The 25,244-nt window shown below is 43.4% G+C and overlaps 1 protein-coding gene and 1 long non-coding RNA gene across 8 annotated transcripts in view; one reads left to right on the top strand and one right to left on the bottom strand.

The window, feature by feature from the left end:
• GRHL2 (grainyhead like transcription factor 2) overlaps nt 1–25,244 on the top strand; it is a 121,017-nt gene that overhangs the window by 41,716 nt on the left and 54,057 nt on the right. For all 6 annotated transcript variants that reach the window (XM_070392668.1, XM_070392666.1, XM_070392669.1 and 3 more), the window contains exons 3-7: nt 4,879–4,946; nt 9,608–10,001; nt 13,828–13,883; nt 16,237–16,393; nt 18,203–18,314. In XM_070392668.1, the coding sequence (XP_070248769.1) occupies nt 4,879–4,946; nt 9,608–10,001; nt 13,828–13,883; nt 16,237–16,393; nt 18,203–18,314 (787 nt within the window). The remainder of the gene's footprint in view (nt 1–4,878; nt 4,947–9,607; nt 10,002–13,827; nt 13,884–16,236; nt 16,394–18,202; nt 18,315–25,244) is intronic.
• LOC138993399 (uncharacterized) lies at nt 5,146–16,451 on the bottom strand. Of its 2 annotated transcripts, XR_011468271.1 has the most exons (4): nt 16,310–16,451; nt 16,063–16,124; nt 12,505–12,652; nt 5,146–5,535 (listed from the first exon to the last, which is right to left on the bottom strand). It is a non-coding gene; the product is annotated as an uncharacterized lncRNA (long non-coding RNA). The 2 variants fall into 2 exon arrangements; XR_011468270.1 differs by lacking the exon at nt 5,146–5,535 and having other exon boundaries at nt 12,032–12,652.

The raw sequence follows: 25,244 nt of genomic DNA, 5'->3' as shown, positions 1-25,244 counted from the left end.
TCTCCCTTTCACCTCCCTCCCTCCCTCCCTCCCTTCCTCCCTTCCTCCCTGCCTCCTACTCTCTCTAAAACACAATGGGAGAAATATCCTTGGGTGAAGATAAAAAAAAAGATTAAAAGAAAAGGGAGGGACCCCGAAACCGGTTTGGCTCAGTGGACAGAGCGTCGACCTGCGGACTGAAGGGTCCCAGGTTTGATTCCGGTCAAGGGCATGTACCTGGGTTGCGGGCACATCCCCAGTAGGAGATGTGCAGGAGGCAGCTGGTCGATGTTTCTCTCTCATTGATGTTTCTAACTCTCTATCTCTCTCTCCCTTCCTCTCTGTAAAAAATCAATAAAATATATTTTTTTAAAAAAAAGGGAGGGACATCTCAGCTGCAGAAGCCACACACCAGGCCCCCCCAGCCCAGGGTTCCAGTGCCAGGAAGAGAAGTCCCCATAACTTCTGGCTGTAAAATCCAGAAGGGATTGAGGTTGAGGGAGACTGATGCTGCTGGAGTCCCAGGCAGTTCTTCTTAAAGGGCCCCAAATGCACCAACTTAACTCAGACTCACTCCCTCTGAGATCCAGTGCTGGGGCAGCAGCTTGAAAGGTACCAGAAACATAGAGGGAGGAACTGAATTGTTCAGCATAGGTGAGAGAGCTGGGCGGGTGGCTTTCTCCCATACAGAAGTGCTGGCAAAGGCCATTGTTCCTTTGATGAGCCCTTCCTCCACACAGAGCCATCAGTCGGGCACCATATCTGACACTCCATCAACCTGGCTATCACTGTTTGCCCCGCCCTGGTGATTCACTGAGGTCCTGCCCCACCCAACTTTCAGGCTCACCCAAGCTGTTTCCAGTGGCTCATGCTTCAGATTTTCCTAAAATCTCTCAAACAAGTAGCATCTGGCCTCAGCATGCCCCCTCTTGCTAAGTGGCTCATTCCTGCACTAGCAGCATCTGGCTTTGGTTTGCAGCTTTGCCTCACCTGGGCACCTCCAAGACCACCACAAGTAGCAGCTATCTGCAGATCGCTTTGAGCTCATGCCATTTGGCCCTGGGCAGAACACAGGTGGCAGTTGGCCCTGGCCTGCACCTCAGGGGAGGCCCAGAGCCAGCGTACACAGTGGACAGCTTCAGATCATGTCAAAGTATTGCCACCCAGCAACCTCCACATGTGACACAGTCAAGGGCCGGACTCCTCAGGCACCAGAGCCCTACTGAATAAGTCCTGCTCTGTGGGGTGGTGATCCACTGTGGTCGGAGATCAGTGGCCAGTGGTTGGTGGTCACAGCCAGCCCTTACAGCTGATCAGCCTGGGAGTAAATCTCTCCCATTGATGTGCCAACAATAATCAAGGCTTAACTACATGAGGAGGATATACATAGCCCACATGGGGCACACCTCAAGTGCCCAGCTTGGGTGATCAGGGAGGCTGTGCCAGCGGACTCAGAACACCTGCTGCACTAGGCCAGTCTACCAAGCCTGGGAGACATAGCAGCTCTGCTTAATATATAGAAGCAACACAGGGAGGCTGCCAAAATGAGGAGACAAAGAAACATGTCCCAAAGAACAGAACAAAACTCCAGAAAAAGAACTAAACAAAATGGAGACAAGCAATCTACTAGATACAGTGTTCAAAACAGAGTTAAAAGGATGTTCAATGAACTAAGTGAAAACCTCAACAGCATAAAAAAGGACCAGTCAGAAATGAAGGATACACTAACTGAAATGAAGAATAATTTACAGGGAATCAATAGTAGAGTAGATGAAGCTAAGAATCAAATCAGTAATTTGGAATATAAGTAAGCAAAAAAAACATCCAATCAGAACAGCAAAAAGGAAAAAGAATAAAAAAATGAAAATAGTAGAAGGAGCATCTGGGGCAACTACAAACATACCAACATTTGCATCATGGGGATGCTGGAAGGAGGAGAGAGAGAGAGAGAGAGAGAGAGAGGAAGAGAGAGAGAGAGAGGGAGAGAGAGACAGGAGAGAGGAGAGAGAAACATATTTGAAAAAAATGACAGAAAACTTCCCTAACCTGGTGAAGGAAGTAGTCATACAAGTCCAGAAAGTACAAAAGGTCCCAAACAAGAGGAACACATAGAGGCCTACACCAAAATACAATCATAATTAAAATGTAATAAGTTAAAGACAAAGGGAGAATCTTAAAAGCAGTAAGGAAAAAGCAGTCAGTTACTTTCTACAAAGGAGCTCCCATAAGAATGTCAACTGATTTCTCAACAGAAACTTTGCAGGCCAGAATGGATTGATAAGAAATATTCAAAGAGATAAAAAGCAAGGACCTACAACCAAGATTACTCTACCCAGCAAAGCTATTATTTAGAATCAAAGGACAGATAAAGAACTTCCCAGACAAGAATAAGCTAAAGGAGTTCGTCACCACCAAACCAATATTACATGAAATGTTAAAGGGTCTTCTTTAAGAAAAATAAGAAAATAGGGCTGTTGGTGGCTGAACCAGGAAGCAGGCATTCAGAAGGAAGTACGTGGATTTAAGTCCCATGGGATTTATTGTAAGGTCTTTATCTATTTTTTTAAAGTTTTAAAAAATATTTTTTTATTTATTTCAGAGAGGAAAGGAGAGGGAGAGAGAGATAGAAACATCAATGATGAGAGCGAATCATTGATTGGCTGCCTCCTGCACATCCCCCAGTGGGGATTGAGCCTGCAACTGGGGCACATGCCCTGACTGGGAATCGATCCCTGACCTCTGGATTCATAGGTTGAGCTCAACCCCTGAGACACTCCAACCGGGCTTGTAATGTCTTTAATGCTTGTTTATATTATAGCAGGTATCAGAATTTCATTGTTGAGGCTGAATAATATTCCATTGTATGTATATACCACATTTTGTTTATCCGTTCATCTGTACATGGACATTGAGGTTTTCACCTTTTGGCTATTGTGAGTAATGCTGCTATGAACATGGTTGTGCTGTGTATTGAATTTTTATGTTTATATATTATCTTTAGTAGAACAGTGTTTTATTAATCTCATTTCTACCCAGCATTTAGCAATGCCAGGAGTGTGGCATGTAGACTCTCAACATTGACATGTGAATGAAGAACTTATAGTTGATTTATTTTCTTTTTATTTAAGAAACTAGGGACCCAGTGCATGAATTCATGCACCTTGAAAGGAACTGTGGGCTGTGAGGCTGCGGGGGGCACAGGGGTGGGTCTCGGCCCATCCTCCGGGCCCTCAGCTGGCCCCTCCCACCACAGTTCCCAGTCCTCTGTCTGTTGGCAGCCCTGATCCCACCGCTGCTCCCATGAGCTGATGGCATCGGCTCCGGTCGCACCCACTACTGGCGCCAGCCCCAATCACTCAGCACCATTAGTGGGTGTGAGTGGCGGCTGCTGGCCCCGATCACCCCTCAGGAGCAGGGGGAGGTGCAAAAGCCCTCAGGAGCGATTGGGGCCGGCAGCGGGTGTGAGCAGAACTGGTGCCAGCAGTAGGTGCAAGCGCTGGGCTGGACTGCAGTGTGTGGGAGCAACAAATTTTTAGTAACCACCAGACGCTCATCCCTGATGACAGCAACTGGCGCCCCACCTTCGTCCGGTGCTTCCACTCACCTACTCCACCATCCTGTTGTGGCTGATGCCTGCCATGGTCCACGCACGCTCCCTGGTGGTCAGCACATGTCATAGCGACTGGTTGTTCGGTTGTTCTGCAGTTTGGTCTATTTGCATATTAGCCTTTTATTATATAGGATACTTGTATCATACAATCTAAATGCTTCTAAAAAATTAACTCATCTAATTTTACTGAAAACCGTGAGGTCTAAAGCTACCATAAAGTCTGTTTTATAGATAAGGAAAGTGAGGCAGAGTTCAGTTAGTGGTAGAGCTGGAGATTTGAACTCAGAGTAGGTCTTGACTCTTAGCCACCCTGCTATGATGTCTCCTTAGTCCAGTTGACTGGGCTGGCATATAATCCAGGTGAGTGGAAATCGTAAGAATTGCTAGGGGAATTCAGAAGAGAAACACTTCTCATAAATGCTCTTTTATGTCAAAATAGTGAGGACTGCGTTTTAGATGCAGAGGAGTTCGGCTAGAAGGAAGATCTAGAAAGAACAAAGTAAAATACCTCCCTGCCCCCCCAAATTATCCAACCAACCAAATCCAAACCTGCTATTTCCATGTGTGAAAACTATGGCGGAGATATGCAAACAATCTGAGCTGCAGTAGGGTGATTAGATGGTGATCAGAAACTGCTGGTGGGGTGCGCCTCTCCCAAGTAGTACTTTTTCAATCATGTTTCAGGCAGTGTATCGGCATTGTGTAGACAATAAAAGTGTGTTAGAAGAAAAAACTGTGGAAGCAGGTCCCTGAACTATGTAGAGAGGGTGGCAAAGGGTGGTCCAGCTGTGTCAGACGCTGCTCCCTCACCGAACAGCACAGCCCCTGCCCAGTTTGCTCCCCTTCATGTCAGCACCTGCAGCCCCTCATCAGAGTAGAGGGTCAGTGCCCGTTCTGTAACAGGATGCTTGTTGTAACTCCAAGATGGTTCCTGTCTGCTCTAGGGCACAGATGTCCAGATCCATGCTTCATGTATTATATTCCTTTCCCCCATCCCCTCCCAAGGTGGGGAGGGATGAGGAGTGGCTCCGGTTTAGGACGGTTGTCCGTGTCAGCAGTGCACAGCAGAATCATGATTGTGGGGCCCTCCATTTAGCATCACCCCTTTGTGTCTGGTCTGCTGTCGTCTCACCTACTCCACCTTTAACCGGCTCCTGGTTATGGCAAATCTGCCGCCTTCCCCTGCAGAGTGTCCCGTTTCAGTTTTTCTGCTCCTATTGGTTTCTAGCTCTGCACATGGTCACAGCGGCATCTGTGTAAATCTCACTAATGGTTTCTGACGTTTCCAGGTTCCTCGGGACAAGAGGCTGCTGTCTGTGAGCAAAGCAAGTGACAACCAAGAAGATCAGGACAAAAGGTACCGTGTGAGTTAAAGGAAGATGCCTGGCTTCCAAAAATCTCTCTCTTTTTTTTTATTTTTCGCTTAAAGTATTACAAAGGGTATTACATAAGTGTCCTTTTTTTTTTCCCCCGCCAAAAATCTCTTGTTCGATGTTTTTGTTTGCTTGTTTTTTGTTTTTCAAACAACACTAAACTATAGGAGATAGGGTCATAGCCTCCTCTAACTGTCTTTTGGAGTGTGGGCCAAAACCTGATCTCTCAGTAGGAAGAGAAAATTGCATTTTTTTGATTGTGCATCCAAAGGGTCACGAACAGGCTCTTGATATACCTACCCGCTTCCGAGGAGGCTGAAAGTCCCCATAGTTAGAGGTGAGTTAGATAGCCCACTGCCGAGGTGAGGTTTCTGCTACTCCCACGGCTGTATCACTGTGATCAGGCTCCTGAGGGGAATACACTTGGAGCTTGCTTTTGATGAGGTAGAGGAAGAGGCTCTGGGTAGCAGTGGACACTGTCAGCGAGGAGGCACAGATGTCAGGGAGATCATTACATAGTACTCCTTTCCCGAAATCTTGAAATAAGAACCAATTGGAAAACAGGATACAGTCCTACAGATTGGAGTTAAAAAGGAAGAAAAAAAGTTTTATTTCAGAGGAAGTGCTATTTGGAATCCACAATTTGTATCATTTCAGTCCTGCCTTAGGTATGCTTACTCATCTGGTCCCGGGCAGGACTTTAGGCCTCCCTGAAGGGACAGACCCCTTGTGGTATGTCTGTGGTGACTGGCGTGTCACCTCTTTTTGACCAAGATGATCCAGACATAAGGAGGAAACTAGAAGGGACTGAACTATCTTGCTCAGCTACTTCTTCCAAAGCGGCCAAATCCATCTCTTCCACGGCAGAAGGGAGGGAGCCCCCACAGTATTTCTCTACTGCAGGTTTTTTCAAATGGAAATATGAAGCCAGGAGAAATGAAATCCCCTGCTAGCACTTATGTCAGACTCTTACCTGGCCTTGATAGGAACTGCTTGTGACATTATGATCTTATTATATGACTAGCAGTCGGGGCCACCCCACCAACTAGCAGCCCTAAGCTGTGCATCGTCTCCAAGGTATACCCCAGCAGATGATTATGACTAGCTGCATCTGATTTGCAGGTCTGCAGGGACCTGCTGATGCCCCACGCTGCCGTGGGCCCTGTAACTTTTCCTCCTTCTAGCCACTATTTATTAAGCTAAGACTATGCTGTCTGCAAGGTCCCATATCAGCAATCATAGAGGGATTGGGGCGCAAATGAGTCTCGGATGTGTACTCTGTCTGCATCATCATAGACAAAAGAACCATGTTTTATGAAAGCATTTTTCAGAACACCTTTCAAGTGACAGGCGTTCATTGTATTTTAATGGTTATTTTTGTGATTTTAATGGAATACCTTTAAGAAAGCTGGCAGTGAGGGATACACAAAACCACCTTGTATAGACTAATTGTGACTTAGTAGACGCTGGCTGAATGAAATTTGGGAGGATATCATTTGATCGGTGGTGCATTCATGAATTAAGGTGCCACGTGCTAACATGATATCATTACAACTGCATACAGAAGTTGCTTCTTTGGAAAACAGACTTTCAATGACATAATCCAAAATTTTTTTTTAAAAGTATATTGAATGCACCATTCTTAGCATTGCATTTTTCTCCTTTTATAATATTTGGTTCAGTTTTAAATTATATCGCAGGTGAGTCGGTATCTCACAATAATTCTTACTTTGTTTTAATCATCCATTTTTTGGATGTCTTTCTAGAACAGTGGTTCTCAATCTTCCTAATGCCGCGAACCTTTAATACAGTTCCTCACGTTGCGGTGACCCCCAACCATAAAATTATTTTCGTTGCTACTTCATCACTGTAATTTTGCTACTGTTATGAATCGTCATGTAAATATCTGATAAGCAGGATGTATTTTCATCGTTACAAATTGAACATAATTAAAGCACAGTGATGAATCACAAAAACAATATGTAATTATATATGTGTTTTCCGATGGTCTTAGGCGACCCCTGTGAAAGGGTCGTTCGACCCCCAAAGGGGTCGCGACCCACAGGTTGAGAACCGCTGTTCTAGAAGTTCTCCCGCATCAGCTTTGAAAGCCAGTGCTTTTCTACAGAGGCTCAGCTGCACGTTGTAGGATGCTGCTGAGCCTGTTATGTCCTCATCCTACAATAACGTCGGAGCTAGATTTATACAACTCCATCGTTTGCTTATCTCTAAGAACACCGAAAATCTCCTGACTTACATTTTTGTTTAGAATTCCGGCATTTTATATGAATTAAAGAATGAAGAAATGTGGACTAAGATGAACTCTTTAACTATAGAGGAGTTGGTTAACTTGTCATATTTTGGCAAAGCCATTAAGACTACACTAGTTCCAAGCCCAGAGGAGTGGAAACTGGGTAATTGTTCTGGTAGTTAATAAATGTAGACCAACACTTCCACACTCAACTTACAGGACATTACCCACCAGTATTAATAGTTAATCCTCCACGAAAAGGTCTGGGGTAAAATGAGTTTCAGAAATTCTGGGTTACAATTAAACAGGTGAAGGAACGCCTGGGGGGGCCTTTACCATGTTCGTGGTGTTTGTGACCCACCAGGGTGGTCTTGTTATGGCAAAGAGTTTTTTTTGTTTTTGTTTTAATGCTGATTTTATCATGGACTCCTTTCTTTGAGGAACATCTATTAACATTCCATGCAAATGTTCTAAATAATGGGGTTTAGGAAATGCTGATATAAATGGGTGGTCTGGGTTTTGGCATCCTCCAGCTAACTGGATTCAGATTAAATGTAATTTCTTAATTTTCACTGTGTCCTCTATACAGATTCACTGCTTGATTTGGCCACGAAAGCAGGTTATTACTTAAAGCCAGAATGTTTGTAGACTTGCGATTTTATTCTTTAAAGGGTTATTTTTCTAGAATGATTTGTACAGATCTGTGACAGACTCAGAGAAGCGTAGATATTTTTTCTGTTGGCTGTGTTCATGGGGAGCCATTCTTTCCTCCAGCTTCACTTTGAAGTTTTATCTGAAAAATCAAAGTTGAAATACCAAGTCCTGCTTGAGAGTTAGGCAAGCTCAGAAGCGAATGGACTTCCTTTATAGAGAGGAGCCAAGAAAGCTCAACTCTTGGGAGAACCAATTTTATTAGAATATCTCTCTCTATGAGAGATGCTGGGAAGCCCTACAAGGAACATGCTAGTTTAAATAAAGTAGACATCGGGGACAGGGCTCCATGCAAGACATGTATTTTCTCTGTATATCCATCAGAGTAATCAATAAATAAGTGAGAGGTGGCCTCAGATTTTACTGACCACAGAGACTTTGCTAGTAAAATCATTTTGTTATCAATAATAATCTTCCATTAACCAGTCTCTCTCTGCTTCTGCTCTCTCCCAGAGTTCTTTAGTGTAAATGAAAATACTTCATTCTAGCCTGGCAAGAATTAATTTTCTAAATCCTCCTTTCTCTTTGTACCAGCCAGGAGGTCTGAGATCTGAGAGATCTTCTTTTATAGTTACACCACTTCCTTAAGTCCCGAATGTAATTCAGTGCTAAGGCTATGAGTGAGCTCATGTTACTCCTTCATTTAGTGAAAATATTTAAATGATAAATTCTCACTTGTTACTTTTCCTACAATTTCTAAATTTTAATGTAGTCCACAGGGAAGTGGAAAATATCCTTCTCACCCTCCCTCAAATGATCATATTAGTTCTCCTGCCTTTTTAAATAAAACTATTTTTAAATATTTTCTTTTGAAAGTTTTCAAACATCTGCAGAAGTAAAAAGGACCATGTAGTGACCCCCAAATGCCCATCTGAGCCTCTTGATTCATCAGTGATAACGTTTGTTACACTTGCTTAATCTCTACCTTTTCTCTTCCCTTCCTTTTCTTTTTTTTCGATGGCAATAGAATTTAAAATAAGTCATGTCATTTTACTGCAACTCCTTCTAATTTGTATATCTAAAAAACCCCAGGACACTTCATTACATAATCTCAAAATCCTTACCACCCCTAACTAAATTAACATATTTCCTTAATATCACCTAACGCCCAGTCCATATCCAATTGCCTCAAAAATCCTGTTGCCTCATAAATGCCTCTTTGGTTTGTTCAGATCGGGATCCAAACAAGACCTTCTCATCATATTTGATTGTTATGTCTTTTAAATTTCTGCTAGTCTAGAGTAAGCCCCCCATCCTTCTTCCTTCTTCATGCCTCTGGCTTACTGAAGAAGCCAGGTCAGTAGGACGTGCGTGCGGCATTCTGGTTTGTCTGATCGCTTCTTTATGATGTTGGCTAAGTCTTTCTTCCAGCTCCTGTGTTTCCCGAGAGCTGGAAGTTAGATGTAAAGGCTTGCTTAGAATTAAGGTCAACTTTTTAAAATTTTTTTTAAAGTAATAGCACTTTCTAGGTGGGGCTGATTGCAGGAGGCACACAGGTGCAGTTGTCCTCCTAGGGATGGAGAGAGCCTTTGGATCCCATTGTGAAGTTCGCCATCAGCCTCTCCTCTGATTATGATACGTTCATACCCACTGATGATCGCCTGCAGCCGTTATTTTATCAAGGGTTGCAAAATGGGGAGCTTTCTAACTCTATCCTATTTTGGGGTGGGTTTCAACGCACAGAAACTGTCTTGGCACCAGCGAAGCCCAGAGTAACTTGAGCGGAGGAGAGAACCGAGTCCAGGTCCTAAAGACTGTCCCCGTGAACCTTTCCCTAAACCAAGACCACCTGGAGAATTCGAAGCGGGAACAGTACAGCGCCAGCGTCCCCGAGAGCCCGGCCATCATCCCCGTGTCGGGGATCACGGTGGTGAAAGCCGAAGATTTCACGCCAGTTTTCATGGCCCCGCCGGTGCACTATCCCCGGGGAGACGGGGAGGAGCAGCGCGTGGTGATCTTTGAACAGACTCAGTACGGTGCGCCCGCCATGGCCAGCCACGGCACCTACCTCAAGGATGACCAGCGCAGCACCCCGGACAGCACTTACAGCGAGAGCTTCAAGGACGGAACCTCCGAGGTGAGTCCCCGCGCTTTCATTAGAACCTAAATCCAGAACCCCCAGCTAACTTCATTTTAAATTTAGAAACAAATTTTATTTAAGATCTGTTGAATTTTTTTATTTTTTAAATATGTTTTTATTGATTTTTAGAGAGCGAGGAAGGGAGAGGGATAGAGAGAGAGAAACATCGATGAGAGAGAAACACATCCATGGGCTGTCTTCTGCACACCCCCACTGGGGATCGAGCCACAGCCGCCACCAGGCAACCCAGGAAAGTGTCTCCACCGGGAATCGAACCAGTAACCTCTTGGTTCAGGGGTCAACGCTCAACCACTTAGCCAAACCGGTTGGGCCTCTCAGCTAACTTTTGTTCTGTATTTACTTTTAAAGTGGGATAAATGAATTGAACTGTGAGTTGACGGCTATTTTTAAAAATGTGTTTGTGTCTTTTATTATGAGCAGTTTTTAATAGACCATTGGTCTAGGTATGTGGAGGAATATTTTTTTTTTTTTTTTTGACGCTTAGCTGACAGATTCCATTGTTTTAGTTTTGATCTTAAAAGTTAAATATTTATAAGGAATGAAGAGATTTTTATGTGGAAACTTCCTATTTTTTAAAGTTTTTACCTTGACCTCTTCTAGTTTGTAACCTTCCCAAAGGGTAGCTAAAGTTGTCTGCCTATTCTTTTAAAAAACAATATAACTTTCTTCGACCTTGTCTGATTGAATATTCAAGAAAGAATTTGTATTTTCCATAATCAAGTGTGTGTATATGTACTTTGTACCTATTCTTCTCCTGTGCCCATAGAATTTACAGAAACAGTGATCTCCGCTTGCTTGTTTGTTTTAAAATCACTCCACATGGGAATGTGAGGTACAAGCTTTTTCACTAAAGGGTCGCCCTGATGTTTTTCTTACATGGTGTAGAAATATTCCATTAGTCACAGAAGAGTCCATGGATGTTGTCCAATGTCAACGAACCATCATGCTATTTGGGGGATGTGTTATCAGTTGTGTTTGTGTTGTAGATAAAGAGACTGGTGAAAGGAAGCTATTGTATTTGGGGTTTTATTTTTAGGTGCATGAGAAAGTAACTTACCAGAAACTATATATGAAGATTATTCCCACTGTATTTGGAATATTTGGAATATTTTAGCTGCTCTCCTGGTCTTGGAAATCAGTGTTTACCTTACATATTGTATTTCAATCAGATGTGAATTAAATGGAATGCTCTATGATGATCTTGAGCTGTGGCATTGCCAACAGGCTATAGATTAGGTGAGCTCAGTAACCTCACCAAGTGAATTTCACTAAGGAAAATATGTCTAACATCTAGTATTCTTTTAGGAATATTATTAAAATGTCTAAGACCCTTGTTGAATGAGCAGGTTTCATTCACTAGTAGAGACTGACTCATTTGTGTGTGTGTGTGTGTGTGTGTGTGTGTATAGTGGTATCAGGAAGGGAGTAGTTTGGTCTAAATAATTAAGAAATATATAGATGTGCTACATCAATGGCGATGTTGGCTGTCTGCTTGCCTTTAGGCATCCTACAAATTATATCGAAAGATTTCCAAACAGTTGTGAAAACTTGGTAACTGTAGCCAGAATGGCCCAGCATTTTGGTTCTAATTCTTCATACTAAATCATTTAGGGCCATGTGACCCATTACTGTGAGCATGTCTCATGAAGGATGGTGATAGATTCCAAGTGGACTCTACATTTAATTTTTTTAAATTTTGAAAGACTGTGTAACAGAATTAAGGGAAAAAATTTAAACTTGAGAATAGTAATTCTGTGTCTAAAACATATCAACTATTTTTTTCATAGTTCTTGTTCACATGCACTAATAGTTATTGGAGCGATTCTTTATTTCAGTCAGCATATAGACAAATCTCTCTGAGTCTGAACAGTTGTGTATCACATCTTTTCATATCACCCGAGGGATTAGAATCATAGACGTTATAAGTCCAATATGTTTTAGTAGGGTAGCCTATCCTCAGGCTGCAGAGCTCTATGGCATGAACAATAAATTTATTCAAGGCCATGTTTATTAATTCTGGTTCACCCTGTGTTGTTGCAGGTTATTACATATTCCTTCAAAGACTTTGGAAATGCTTCCCCTCTATCTCTAAAATACTTCCTTAAATATCTTTTTCATCATGCTATCCTCATACTCCAAATTTTCCTAATTCTTAACTAAACTAAGTATAAATACCTTTTCATAAATCCGTCCTGTCCAATAGAACTTTCTGCAACGATGGACATTGTCTTTTATGCTGTCCCAGATGGTAGCCACTACTTCCATGTGTCAGTGTTGTATTTGGAAGGTGGCTGGTTGACTGAGGAACTGAATGTTTAACTTTATTTAATTCTAATCAACTTCAGCACGTTTGGCTAGTGGCTACTGTAGACTTTCAGGTCCTTCCTTCATAACCAGGGCAGGCCTATGTCCTTGACTCCATCTATGTACCACATTTGTACTTATCATTTTGTCTTGAATCATGGTGGTCCTCTCTTACCCCATTACTTTCTTTTAATTTCTTCAGTAAAAGGTTCTCTTTGGCTTCCAAGGGTCAGAGCAAAGTTCACAGTCTCCATGAAATCTTCTAATATTGCTGGTTTTCCTTTCCTGGCAATGCCCATTCTGTGCTTTTCCAGTCAGGACACCTGCATGAATAAATGAATGATTCAGCATAGTCATTTGCTGTACTTTTCTTTTGTTGTATTTTTGTTTCTTTTGTTGTTTTTCATGTAAATTTACCCACCAATTTTTATCTCTCCGAGGACAGTGCCGTATAGTTTTTCTATATTACTCCTGGCACCAAGAAGATGATAAAGCCTCAAAAAATTCCCATGAAATGCTTTGCTGATTGATTGATTGATTGATTATAAAAGAAGCTTAAATCTGAATCTTTGATTCTCTGTCATGAACACATGGCTTCTCAAATAGCCTCCCGGAACAAATTAAGTTAAAAAAAATCGAGGTTCCACTGTATAACGCTTACTGTTCTTATACTTCATCCACATATTTAGTCCTTCTAATCACTATAAGCAGGCATTTTCCAGATGGAGAAAGTATGGCCCTTGCTTTAGTTCACACAGCCAGCAGGCAAGAGAGCTAGAACTTGACCCTACACAGTCTTGCTCTAGAAACTATGCTCCAAACCACTCTACTATAATGCTTGGACTATGATGTGTATAATTACTGTTACAGTAACTCAGATTCTCTGACTTGGAATAAGCATTAGAGGTAATAGAAAGTGGAAGAGATGTTTTATATGTTTGAGGAAACAGTTTCCAGAACCTGCAAACACTTTAAGAACACCTGCAGCCAAAACCGGTTTGGCTCAGTGGATAGAGCGTCGGCCTGCGGACTGAAGGGTCCCAGGTTCGATTCTGGTCAAGGGCATGTACCTGGGTTGCGGGCACATTCCCAGTGGGAGATGTGCAGGAGGCAGCTGATCGATGTTTCTCTCTCATCGATGTTTCTCTCTCATCGATGTTTCTCTCTCATCGATGTTTCTAACTCTCATCTCTCTCCCTTCCGCTCTATAAAAAATCAATAAAATATATTTTAAAAAAAAGAACACCTGCAGACGTGTGAATAATACACAAAGTACAAATGCTTTTTGTTGAGGGTAGTTCCCATTGTGCAGGCGATGTGTGGGTTCTGTGCACAAATGGTAGCCCTTTTCACTGCAGCTGAAAATGTAATACCCAAAATATGTAATTGTCCTTTCTAATGTGAGGACAAAACAGTTTGGATACATTTATCACTTTTTAAAATGTGTAATAATGACTCACTTCTTGGTTTTAATTTCTATTACTTGGATATTTTGTAGAAATTTCGGAGTGCTTCAGTCGGGGCTGAGGAATACATGTATGACCAGACATCAAGGTAGGTTACCAGGAGATGCCCCTGGAAACTGATGAACGGATGAGCCTTTAAATGTACCCCCAAGCCCTAGCTGGTTTGGCTCAGTGGGTTGCGACCCCTTTGGGGGTCGAACGACCCTTTCACAGGGGTCGCCTAAGACCATTGGAAACACATATATAATTACATATTGTTTTTGTGATTAATCACTATGCTTTAATTATGTTCAATTTGTAACAATGAAATTGGGGGTCACCACAACATGAGGAACTGTATTAAAGGGGTCGCGGCATTAGGAAGGTTGAGAACCACTGGGCTAGAGCGTCGGCCTGCGGATTGAAGGGTCCCAGGTTCGATTCCAGTCAAGGGCATATACTAGTACATGCCCGGGTTGCGGGCTAGATCCCCAGTAGGGGGCGTGCGAGAGGCAGCCAATCAATGATTCTCTCTCATCATTGATATTTTGATGTTTCTCTCTCTCTCTCTATCTCGCCCTTCCTCTCTGAAATCAATCAAAATATATTTTAAAAAAAGAAAGTAAATGTACCCCCAAGTTATACTTTCAAACCTTTTTAAAATATATATATTTTTTATTGATTTGAGAGAGGAAGGGAGAGGGCTAGAGAGATCCCTGAAATTATATTCAGAACCATTTATGTTCATATGTGCTTTTTTCTGGGAAGAGGGTTCACAGCTTTCTTCTCATTTTCTTTTTTTTTTTTTTTTTTTTTTTTTAAATATATTTTTTTATTGATTTTTTACAGAGAGGAAGGGAGAGAGATAGAGAGTTAGAAACATCGATGAGTGAGAAACATCGATCAGCTGCCTCCTGCACATCTCCTACTGGGGATGTGCCCGCAACCCACGTATATGCCCTTGACCGGAATCGAACCTGGGACCTTTCAGTCCGCAGGCCGACGCTCTATCCACTGAGCCAAACCGGTTTCGGCTTTCTTCTCATTTTCAAACAGACTGTGACCTAGACAAGTCGCAAGCTACTGGTGTAGGCAGTCCTGAATATCCTGTCCAGGCCACGAATTTTATGATTCAGTGGCTATATTGGAATTGCTTATACAAAATGACAGTGGAATTGATTCTGTCTTGAATGATTTATTTCCCACCTTGGTCTAAGGCATATTCTGGAATGTTTTTAGTTTATCAGCTTAAGCCTATGATTTTTATCATGTAAGAGGAATATTATTCTGTCCTTCAAATTGTTTCTCATTATAAAAATTAAAAAAAATCAGACATTGCAAAAATGTTCAACATAGGAAGCAAGAGTTGCCAGTAATCTTGTAAGCCATTTTAAGGGCTAAAAAATAGTTAGACTCAATGAAGAGATTCTGATGATTCAGAAAATACACAGTTTTTGTTATTGTGTCATCAGTGTGTGCCATCCTGTGGTGTAGCAGCAATAAATATTTCTGAATGAGCATGTTTAAAGAGATTATGATTCATACCTGCTGCTCATTTTAAACAATTGATTTTTTCTTCCAAGTTGGGAAAACGAGTGTTTTTGTTTTTTAAGTTAAACCATATTTTTAAAATATTAGGGAAATCATTTAGAGCAATAATTTGCAACCATTTTCTGTAATGGGCTACCTAGTAAATATTTTAGATTTGGTGGCTTACAGTCACAGCCACTCAATTCTGCTATGCAGTGTGAAAGCAGCCATGGAAAAGCACCATCCACATTCACTAAACGAAGGAATGTAGCTGTGTTCCAATAAAACTTTATTTACAAAAACAGTCAATGAGCTGGATTTGGCTCATGGACCGTTGTTCACACATACCTGTCATGAGTGCTTTTGCAGGCTTAGGAAACAAAACACAAAAATAAAAAAATACTCCCTGTTATGGAACTAGATGTTTAGTAATGAATGTTTAGTAGTCTTGAGTTTTGGGTTTTCACATTTTGAAGTTTTTAAAAGTAGAATATATTTGCAATCTCTTGGTGAAACAAACAGAAGGCGATTTACATGTATGTGAATTGAACAAAAGCATTCACACATTTGGTTTGTGACTAGGATAAAAGTGGCAAGCTCTCTAAGTTCTTCAACTTCAGGCATTGTGTATTGCCAGCTAAGGCCCAACAGAGGTTTTCCTAGCACGGCCTCGCACCATTGGCCAGGCACATCATGGACTTCCTCCCCTTCCAAACCATCTGGTTTATGGGCCACTATTAAGAATGCTGTCTGTATACCTTGTGTTAGCAGTGACCTTTGGTCTGGTCTCATCTCTTTTGCCATCTGCTGTGTTTTGTCTCTGAAACAGAGTAAATATTGGTTAATATTCATACCAAGTGATAATCAATGTGAAATTGATCAGTAGTGTTCAAGTGAGTGACTCTGACCACTGCTTGTTTTCTGTTCCACAGCGGCACGTTTCAGTACACCCTGGAGGCCACCAAGTCTCTCCGTCAGAAGCAGGGGGAGGGCCCCATGACCTACCTCAACAAGGGACAGTTCTACGCCATAACGCTCAGCGAGACTGGCGACAACAAATGCTTCCGACACCCCATCAGCAAAGTCAGGGTACGGGCCGCGTTTCTCCAGTCAGAGGGATCCGAGGAATGCAGTTGCTACCTCAGAGCCTTGTGGGAAGGGTGTGGAAAAAAATTCTAAAACAAATAACGCCAGAACAAATGTCAGGGAGTTGGGGCAAGAGAACTGATTGGCTCGCAGTTTATCATTTTAATCAGTAACCAATAAGCCCCGGGCAAGGGACGCGGTTGGAACATGCTTTCTGAACGTATCCAAGGAATTTTCCCAGCTTCATTCATGGCCTGGGTGCTACCTCGCTGTTGCTGCTGTTGTTTGCAATCAGTCGGTTTTAATTTTTCCAGTGAGTAGCTGTAAGTCAGAACATTTTTCTACATATTTGCTGCTGCTTTCTTTTCTGTAAAGGAGGATGCAGTTCATCTGTGTCCCCGGACCTTTTGCAACTTTGCTTAAAAGCCCTTGCAGCCCAATGCTTCCTCGGGAGCCAAGGGGCGAGGCATGCTCTGACCCCTCCCAGGAGTGACGTGAGGAATGTTCACGTTCGTGAGTGTTGGTCCTATTTGTGGGAAATGAAAGTGCCCTGGAAGCCTGCCAGCTTCTGGCACTCTCACTTCTGCCGAGAAAGGGAGGGAACTGGTAATCCCTCTCTACTGAAAAGGAAAAGTATAGCAGAGCTCTGAAAAGAGGTTGAAGGACTCTCCTGCCCTGTTGTAAAATGATTTGTGCCACCAGTGTGTAAAATGCTGTGGAGGAGAAATTACTAAGGAATATAAATCAATGAAATGTTCTTGTGGCGTGGTGGGGAAATGTCCACTAAGAAGTATTTTGGATATGGAGTGAGAAGGGAGAGTCATATCCCTGAGACTGTAATTAGGGGTTCTTTGGTCTTGTTTATGTGTTTGTTTTTGGTACCTTCTTCATTGTCTAAATGACAGTGAATTATCACAGACAGTATTTAGCTTAATGAGGTTGTTTATCATTGAGAACCAAAAGGAGTTTTTGGATGATTAGTTTCTCAAGCTCATTTTTGAAGAACATCACACATTGTATTGAAATAAAAAACATAGTGGACCTTGTGTCTTTTGGTCTATGAAATATCTGTGACATACATCTGTCTTCATCAATATGAACTCATCTTTTACTATTCTTCTCATTACTTTAGCATTTCTCTCATTAATCCAGTATTCCAGCCTCAGGCACTTAATTAGGCCAGAAACGGATACTTCCTCCTTTATAAATGGTGCCAGATTCTATATTTAAGATAAGAAGTTTCAAAAATATGCTTGTTTTTAGTACAAGAAAAATATTTTTTTTGGTATTCCGACTTACCTCACAAAATATTAAATTTTCTGGTAATTGGTTTACCTGGTTGTTTACCACTCAGGGTAAAAATGATGTAGGATTTTTTTTTTCTATGTGCTGTTCTCATTTCCAATCATTTTTTTAAACATAGTTTTTATTGATTTCAGAGAGGAAGGGAGAGGAAGAGAGAGATAGAAACATCAGTGATGACAGAGAATCATTGATTGGCTGCCTCCTACATGCCCCACACTGGGGATCGAGCCTGCAACCTGGGCATGAGCCCTGAGGGGAATCAAACCATGACCTCCTGGTTCATAGGTTGATGCTCAACCACCGAGCCACGCTGGCCAAGCTCCAATCATTTCTTTTAAGTTGGCTCATTTTAAAACAAAACCATGTAACTGAGCATGTCTGAGCCTTTGTAAAGCAAGAAAAGCAGCGTTACAGAAACGCACCTCTGGTAGGACTTTCTGCATGGAGACCGTGCAAGCAGCTGAGGCCCAGAACAAAAAGTAAGTTCCATTATTCTCACCTCCGCAGAGCGTGGTGATGGTGGTCTTCAGTGAAGACAAGAACCGCGACGAGCAGCTGAAGTACTGGAAGTACTGGCACTCCCGGCAGCACACGGCGAAGCAGAGGGTCCTCGACATCGGTGAGTTGGCCTCCGCCTCCCTCGCGGTCTGTGGCGAACTGACAAGTTGTCATGATGCACAGGAGGTCCCCAGCACAGAAGTCACAGCCAGGACCCACATAGCTCTTGTAATGTGCCAGGCACCAGACTAGGCACTTTTCCTTTGTGGGTCCATTTAGTGCAAATCAGGCTGAGAAATCGAAATCGGGCTGAGTGCAAACCACTTTCATTGTATGAAAGTCAACTGTATCCATCAATAATAGTAATATATTTGTCCCATCAATAATAGTAATATATTTAGATGTGCAAGAACCGTGTCCATTTCTAAGCAGGCCATGTGAACTCTGATCCCTCTGTGAGGTGAATGACCAGGCTCGGTTGGCTCTAAGGTACATGCCTGGATAGTGAGTTCCAGTTCTCTAATTCTCCATCCAGTGTTACTTCGCTCTAACACACGTCTCGTGCTAATAGTACTGCGTGGTCAGGCAGTGAAACCTCCGAGAGACCTTCCCTGCCATTAAGAAGTACTGAATCTGCCCAGTACATTTTCTGGAGTCCGTATAGTCCTAAGCACAATGTCTGTTCCCTAGAGACCTGTGGTCCCTCGACGAGTCTCAGGGTCCAGGCAGGGGAGCAGAGCCCATGCCAAGTGGAGCCGTGGAGGGAATTCGTTGCAAAGGTTGGAAGGGCTGGAGGCACCATGAGGCAATCCAGGGATGAGCAGCTGCAGGAATCTGCTGCTCTTACCTGCAGGGCTGGAGGATCAAAAGGAGGAGGTGGTGGGTGTTGGAGGTGCCACCCAGAAAGAGCTGGGACTATGGTGGGGGCTGCCTTAAGGAGCCGTGGCCACAGAGGGACCTGCTTACCAAAAGGAGGTAGAACCCCAGGGGAGTTTCTGCAGAGACTCCTCTCAGCGCCAAGAGCAGGGAGGCGAAGGAGTGCCCGGGCGCTCCCTGCCTCCTGATCTCCCACAAGTGCTTCCCAACAAAGGCAGTTTCAGGAACCAGCCTCTGAGACCCAGAGCAAAGCAGGGAAGTCAGGATTGGATCTTACCGTTTCTAGAAATTACTTAAAAACACAGGCAGTAATATATGTGTCTCTAAGTAATTTTTAGCATGTTCCATGCTGTTTCCACAAGCAATAAGTAATTTCTCATGTGTAGGCTTTATTACTCCATTCTGCAGACCAAGAGGCTGCAGTCCCAGTGAGTGCAGAGAAAGTGGAGGTTCCCATCGTGTCGAGTACCAGAAAGTATTCCTGAGCAATTACATTAGAAGGATGTTTGCACACATTCTACCTTCCCCTTGCTAGAACGCTTTGATCAATGGCAGAGAGGTTAGTGACTAGGTTAGGGTGAGAGACTCACTGTAGAGCATATTAAAACTAATTACTGGTTTATTCTGCAAAATGTCTACGCCACTCTTTACCTCACACCACACACACACACACACACACACACACACACACACACACCACACACATAAGTGCGCACACCCACAAACATGTCTCTTCTATTAACGAGTCCCACATCTTTATCTAATAAACAAGGAAACTGAGCCTAGAGAGGCCTGTTGACCTACCATCCTAAGTGACTTGTCCCCATTAATTAGTGCGAGAGCTGAGATAAGAACAGTCTTGTTCCCCCAGGTCATACACCAAACCTCCAAGACAGACTGACTAGGACAAGGATTTGGAGATAACTTGCCTTAACCTGCGTGGTAGCCAATCTGCATGGTGCAGAGGAACAATTTTATTTTATTTGAAAAGTTAGCCTTATAATTATTACCCAAGAAAATGAGAGGAGCAATTAAATAGAAATGTGGACTAAGTCCAAATAAGGCAAATGATAAAAGCGTGTGACTGGCATACCTGTTTTTTTCAACTTTGATATTATTACAAGGTTTACTTTTCTTAGACCAGACTGATTCCTCAGCTCCCACAGGACTTCAGATCTTAGCTCTCTTCTTTATCGCCTCCTGCCTGCCTTCAGGCTTTTCTCTCATATAATCCTACACACACACACACACACACACACGCTCATGCGCACCTACTGAGCGAATGATGACAAGTGGAGTGACCTTGTTTAGCACAGTGTGAGCCACTGGGAGTAATATCTGAGACGAGACAAGGCACAGAATGAACTGGACGACGGATCAAGGCTACTCGAACAGTGGCTCATTCCCAAACCACTTTCAGGGGCAGGTGCATTTTTCTATTTGTCCCCTTTCAAGCAGAGAAGGAAAATTAGACGTTCAATAATTAATATTAACTTCATAGAAGGAAAGCCAGAAGCCACCACGGATAAACGGAGGCACATTCACCTGGACTTTCCTTCTGGTGAACGCAATTAAGAGTTACTTTACTGCTTTACCACGTAGATGTTCTGAAGGAAGGAAGGTGGCTGCTTTTGCATCTTCAGGATGGGTGGTCTGGATTGTAAGGTACGCAGGCGGATTCCACAAGCACATACAAATAAGCATCATTACTTGAGGGTCACATGCAGTGCAGCCATTAATGATATACTTTTGTAGTTAAATTGTGAAATCCACCCTGTGCCTCTTCAGTCAAACTCTCTCTTTCATTTGGGTTCGCAGTAACCTCTCCCTGTAGGTGATGATAATACATCAGAATGTACGAGGTAACATTGTTAATATTAATCCTATAATTTTTCCACGGTAATTAGCAGGCAATTATAGCACATCTTTGGCTATTAACATGTGATTATGGGATTTTCATCTGTGCCCTCTTACAGATCTATTTCTTAAGAGCCAGTTTTTAAATTGTGCCCCGTTGATAGAAGTTTTACTATATTAAGGTAAAGCTTTCCATGAAAACATCAGTTCCAACTAAATCGACACATTTCTTCAAGTTTCGTTCTAAGTAGTTTTCTCTGAGTTCAAAGAGGAGCCTGTGAGAGGACAGGTACGCTGACCACTGGGGATCACTGAGCCGGCGGATCTGTCCGGGGGGAGCTCTCTTATCTGGAGTCATACTCCACTTTCACATACAAGTTGTGATTACAATTAAGTAACCCCCCCCCCAATCCCCCCCCCCTCCCCCCCCCCCCCCCCCCCCCCCCCCCGCCTCCCTGGCTCTGGCTGTGTCCTACCAGTGAGCTTTCTTGCAGTTTTCATAGCCAAACCTGGGCTGGGCTGGTCAGAGCTGTGCAGAAAGTGGGAGGGTGGAGATTGGGGAGGAGGGGAGGCGGATTGGGGAGGCAGCTGCCACCTTCCAGAAAGTCAGGTAGCCAGGTAGTCAGCATGAACTCATGGCCCAGATGGCCCTAGGAGACAAGAGTGCCTTGCAACTCACCTCTCTTCACCGGGGATCCCCACCCTGACATTCAATTTTGGTCCTTGGAGGCCTCTCCTCCCCCAGGATTATACAAACCTGCTCTCTCCCTGTGGGTGCGTAAGTGCCGGCAACCTTCCTTTACCAAGAGCCCCAGTAAATGGAATTGTGTTTTTTGATGTTTTCCTAGACTGTCTCCACACTTCCAAGCGGATATGAAAAGTAAAACGTAAATTCAACTCAAAACAAAACCCCTTGAGAGCCGCCGACTTAAAAATAACAACCACCACCAAACCCTCAGGGCTGGTGAGAGTCCAGGCAGAGTGAGAGCTAACTTAGGACAGGACCTTGGTCCGGCCTCCTCCACTGCAGGGAAGAGCCGGGTGTGCGGCAGGCACTGTGTGGGCCCGGGTCCCGCTGTCTGTCCTCGGCTCTGTGTGAGCACACGCTCGCCCGGCCTGAGGCACCCTCTGTTTTATAGACACGTGCTAGAGCCACAGCTACGGGACATTCCTTTTCGTCTTCAACTTCAGTTAGAAAACATTTAGGTGATAAAAGTATGGCGGGCTATTAAGGTTATATATTTTAAAACATAAAGTGCAAGTATTTTTAAAAGTTTAATCTTAGGTCAGGCAGATTTTCAATGTTTGAGCCACGGTGGGTTTTCAGTTATTACATGCACGTTTCTGTGTGAGTCCTAAAAGCTCATCTTGTTGAGGACAACAGCTTTTGGGGGGGGGGGGGGGATGTGGGGGTCACTTCCTCCTCGGCAGGTGTGCCTGGGGGATCGGGGAATCCTGATAGAATTTTCTAGATGCTCTGGAAAGAGTCCAGGACAACGCCATGGCTCACCAACAGCCCATCCGCCCAAGTCCTGATCTTTGCAGACTTCCTTTCAAGCTATTGCTGGGTCTTTCTCTTTCTTCCACTCTGTGTTTCTTAAGAGAGGAGCCCACTTCCTACCCCACACCCTAACTATTACTCATGTCTCAATCCAGTGTAACCTATTTTTTATTAAAATTTCTGAACGCCAAATCTATAGGCCTATTTTGCCCCTCACCAGATTTTCTAGTTACTTCCTATCTCTCCTTCGTTCCTCCTCCGAGGCTCCCCTTGCCTAGACTAGCCCTCCCCCTTCCTCCTTTACCTGGTAGGTCGTTTACCCCTTCAGAACTCGTTCCCCTGTCCCCACTTGGAGAGATCTTCCAGGCAGAGGTATCCACTCCCTGCAGGGTTTTGGTTTCTATCTAGACAGTAGCACTTGGCCATGTTTCACGTGGTTTAACATTTTACATTCTGTCCATCACACTAGATGCTGAGCTTCTTGACTGGAGAGAGGATTTTTATTTTTTTAGCTTTGTATACCCAGCACCTGGTGCAGAGCCTGGCACAGAACAGATGCTCAACCAGTGTTGACTGGCTGATGAACACCGCGTGTGGTTTTGTGTATGTAGGTAGCACTGTGGTAGCAGGCACGCGCCTAGCTAGCTGGGAAATCAGGCTGGTCACGTTCGCTCCTGTGCCTTTCTGAAAGAATCAATTTTGATCGTAGTTTTCTAGATGCCAGGGTGGCCGGGGGCGGGGGGGTGGGGGTGGGGGGCGCTAAATATGTATTTGATACTTTAATTTCTTATATTTAAAATATTATTTTATTATCCTATGGCCCTTAGGATGAAACTTCTTTAATAACTCATAAGACTTAATTGCTAACATAGAAATGCTATACATACACTAATAAACCAGGGACTTTAAAAAAAAAATTTTGTATTGATTTTTTTAGAGAGAAAGGGAGAGAGAAAGAGAAACATTGATGTGAGAGCAAAACATTGATCCACTGCCTCCCACACTCTCCTACTGGGGATCAGGGATCGAGCTGCAGCCCATGCCTGTGCCCTTACTGGGAATCGAACCTTTCAATACCCAGGGTGGCTGAGCCCAAATAAGCCCAAATAAGCCAACCGACCAAGGTGAAATTACTCCTTTTTAACGTAACTAGAAATTATTATTGTTTCCCTGAAGCAAACAGTAGAAATTGTTTAAAAGCAAATTATCAAAAAAAAAGTTTTTAGCTAGATTTAGAATTAAATATTACAATGAATGTGATCATTTACCATTTTTCTTACTGCTCCTGAGAAGTGCGTTTATCTGGTTCCAGGACATTATTATTTAATAAACCTTTTCTGCTAAATGGTTTCCTTTCTGCTGATGATTTAAAAACCCTGAATAGTTCAACAGAAGGAATGTTCCAGAGAGGATGGTGGCAGGCCCCTCTGAGAATCTGTTTTAATGAGAGGGTGAAATAGTCCCTTAAAGAGATACTGGTTTTGAATACGAGCTTTCAAAATTCACACACACACACACACACACACACACACACCTAAAACCACTTCATAGATCCACCGTATTTAAAACTGTAAAATGTTTATTCCTGTCTTCCATCACGTTTTTCACATTTACTGGGCACCACATTCTTTCCCCCCTAATTGGTGGGACTTTTCCTTTCTCGTTAGCTATATAAGATCATGCTTTCATCTCAAACACATAACCTAGGCTTTCATTTGATTTCATGTGTTTTGCTTGGGGCCCAATTATTTTCCTTCTTTGTTGATTCATTTTAATGAAACAACAAATAACCTGACGATCTCACATTTTTAAAAATATATATATTTTATTGATTTTTTTACAGAGAGGAAGGGAGAGGGAGAGTTAGAAACATCGATGAGAGAGAAACATCCATCAGCTGCCTCCTGCACACCCCCTACTGGGGATGTGCCCGCAACCAAGGTACATGCCCTTGACTGGAATCAAACCTGGGACCCTTCAGTCTGCAGGCCGATGCTCTATCCACTGAGCCAAACCGGTCAGGGCGATCTCACACTTTTTAGTACTATTCAGTTGGCTTGAAAAATTACAAATGGTACCTGGAGGCAGAGTCTGATGGTTTCATGAGACTCATCTGCTTACTGAACAGAACCGCAGAGCTGGTGGTCTCGGCCGCCCTCCAGCATTCACCGGGGGGCCTCTCTCACCGCCCCTTTCAACAGGAACAAGCTTTATGTCTTCGCAACACCCCCAAGTATGAACACAGGCAAATCTAACGTTTTTCCTTTTTGTTTACAAAATCTCAAACTTGCCAAGAGAAAGTTTTCACCAAATTAAATTAAGCCCTTGGAGATATGGAAGCCAAAATAAGGTGAAGCCAATCTGGAAAAAGTTCTTTGAAGGGGCTCCAGGAATGCGGAGCCGCCACTGGTTTCTCTGAAAAGACAAGGTCTGGGAAGAACTGAGCACTCAGTGATGAGCAGCTCGTCATTGTTCAGCGAGCCCCGAGGTGGGTGCTGGTACCATCTCCACCTCGCAGATCGGGAAGCACCCCAGCTTAGAGAGGTGCTGCGGCTTTTCTGAGGTGGCTGCTGATTGGGTTGCACCCACACTGACAGCCCCCAGGTGCTGTGGTCAGTCAACATTACAAAGGAAAATCCTGACAGCGGCAACAGCTTCCTCCCTTGAAGGACAAAGTTATTATATTATTGATTTTGGGGGGAAGGGAGAGGGAGAGAGATGGAACATCAATGGTGAGAGAGAATCATTGATCGGCTGCCTTCTGCACGCCCCACATTGGGGATTGAACCCACAACCCAGGCATGTGCCCTGATCCAG

Source organism: Myotis yumanensis, unplaced genomic scaffold (assembly GCF_028538775.1).
Source record: "Myotis yumanensis isolate MYYU_CA2020_CCGP unplaced genomic scaffold, mMyoYum1.0.hap1 SCAF_15, whole genome shotgun sequence".
Classification (NCBI taxonomy): Eukaryota; Metazoa; Chordata; class Mammalia; order Chiroptera; family Vespertilionidae; genus Myotis; species Myotis yumanensis.
The sequence above is the reverse complement of the archived record's forward strand: the minus strand, read 5'-3'. Positions and strand labels throughout refer to the sequence as shown.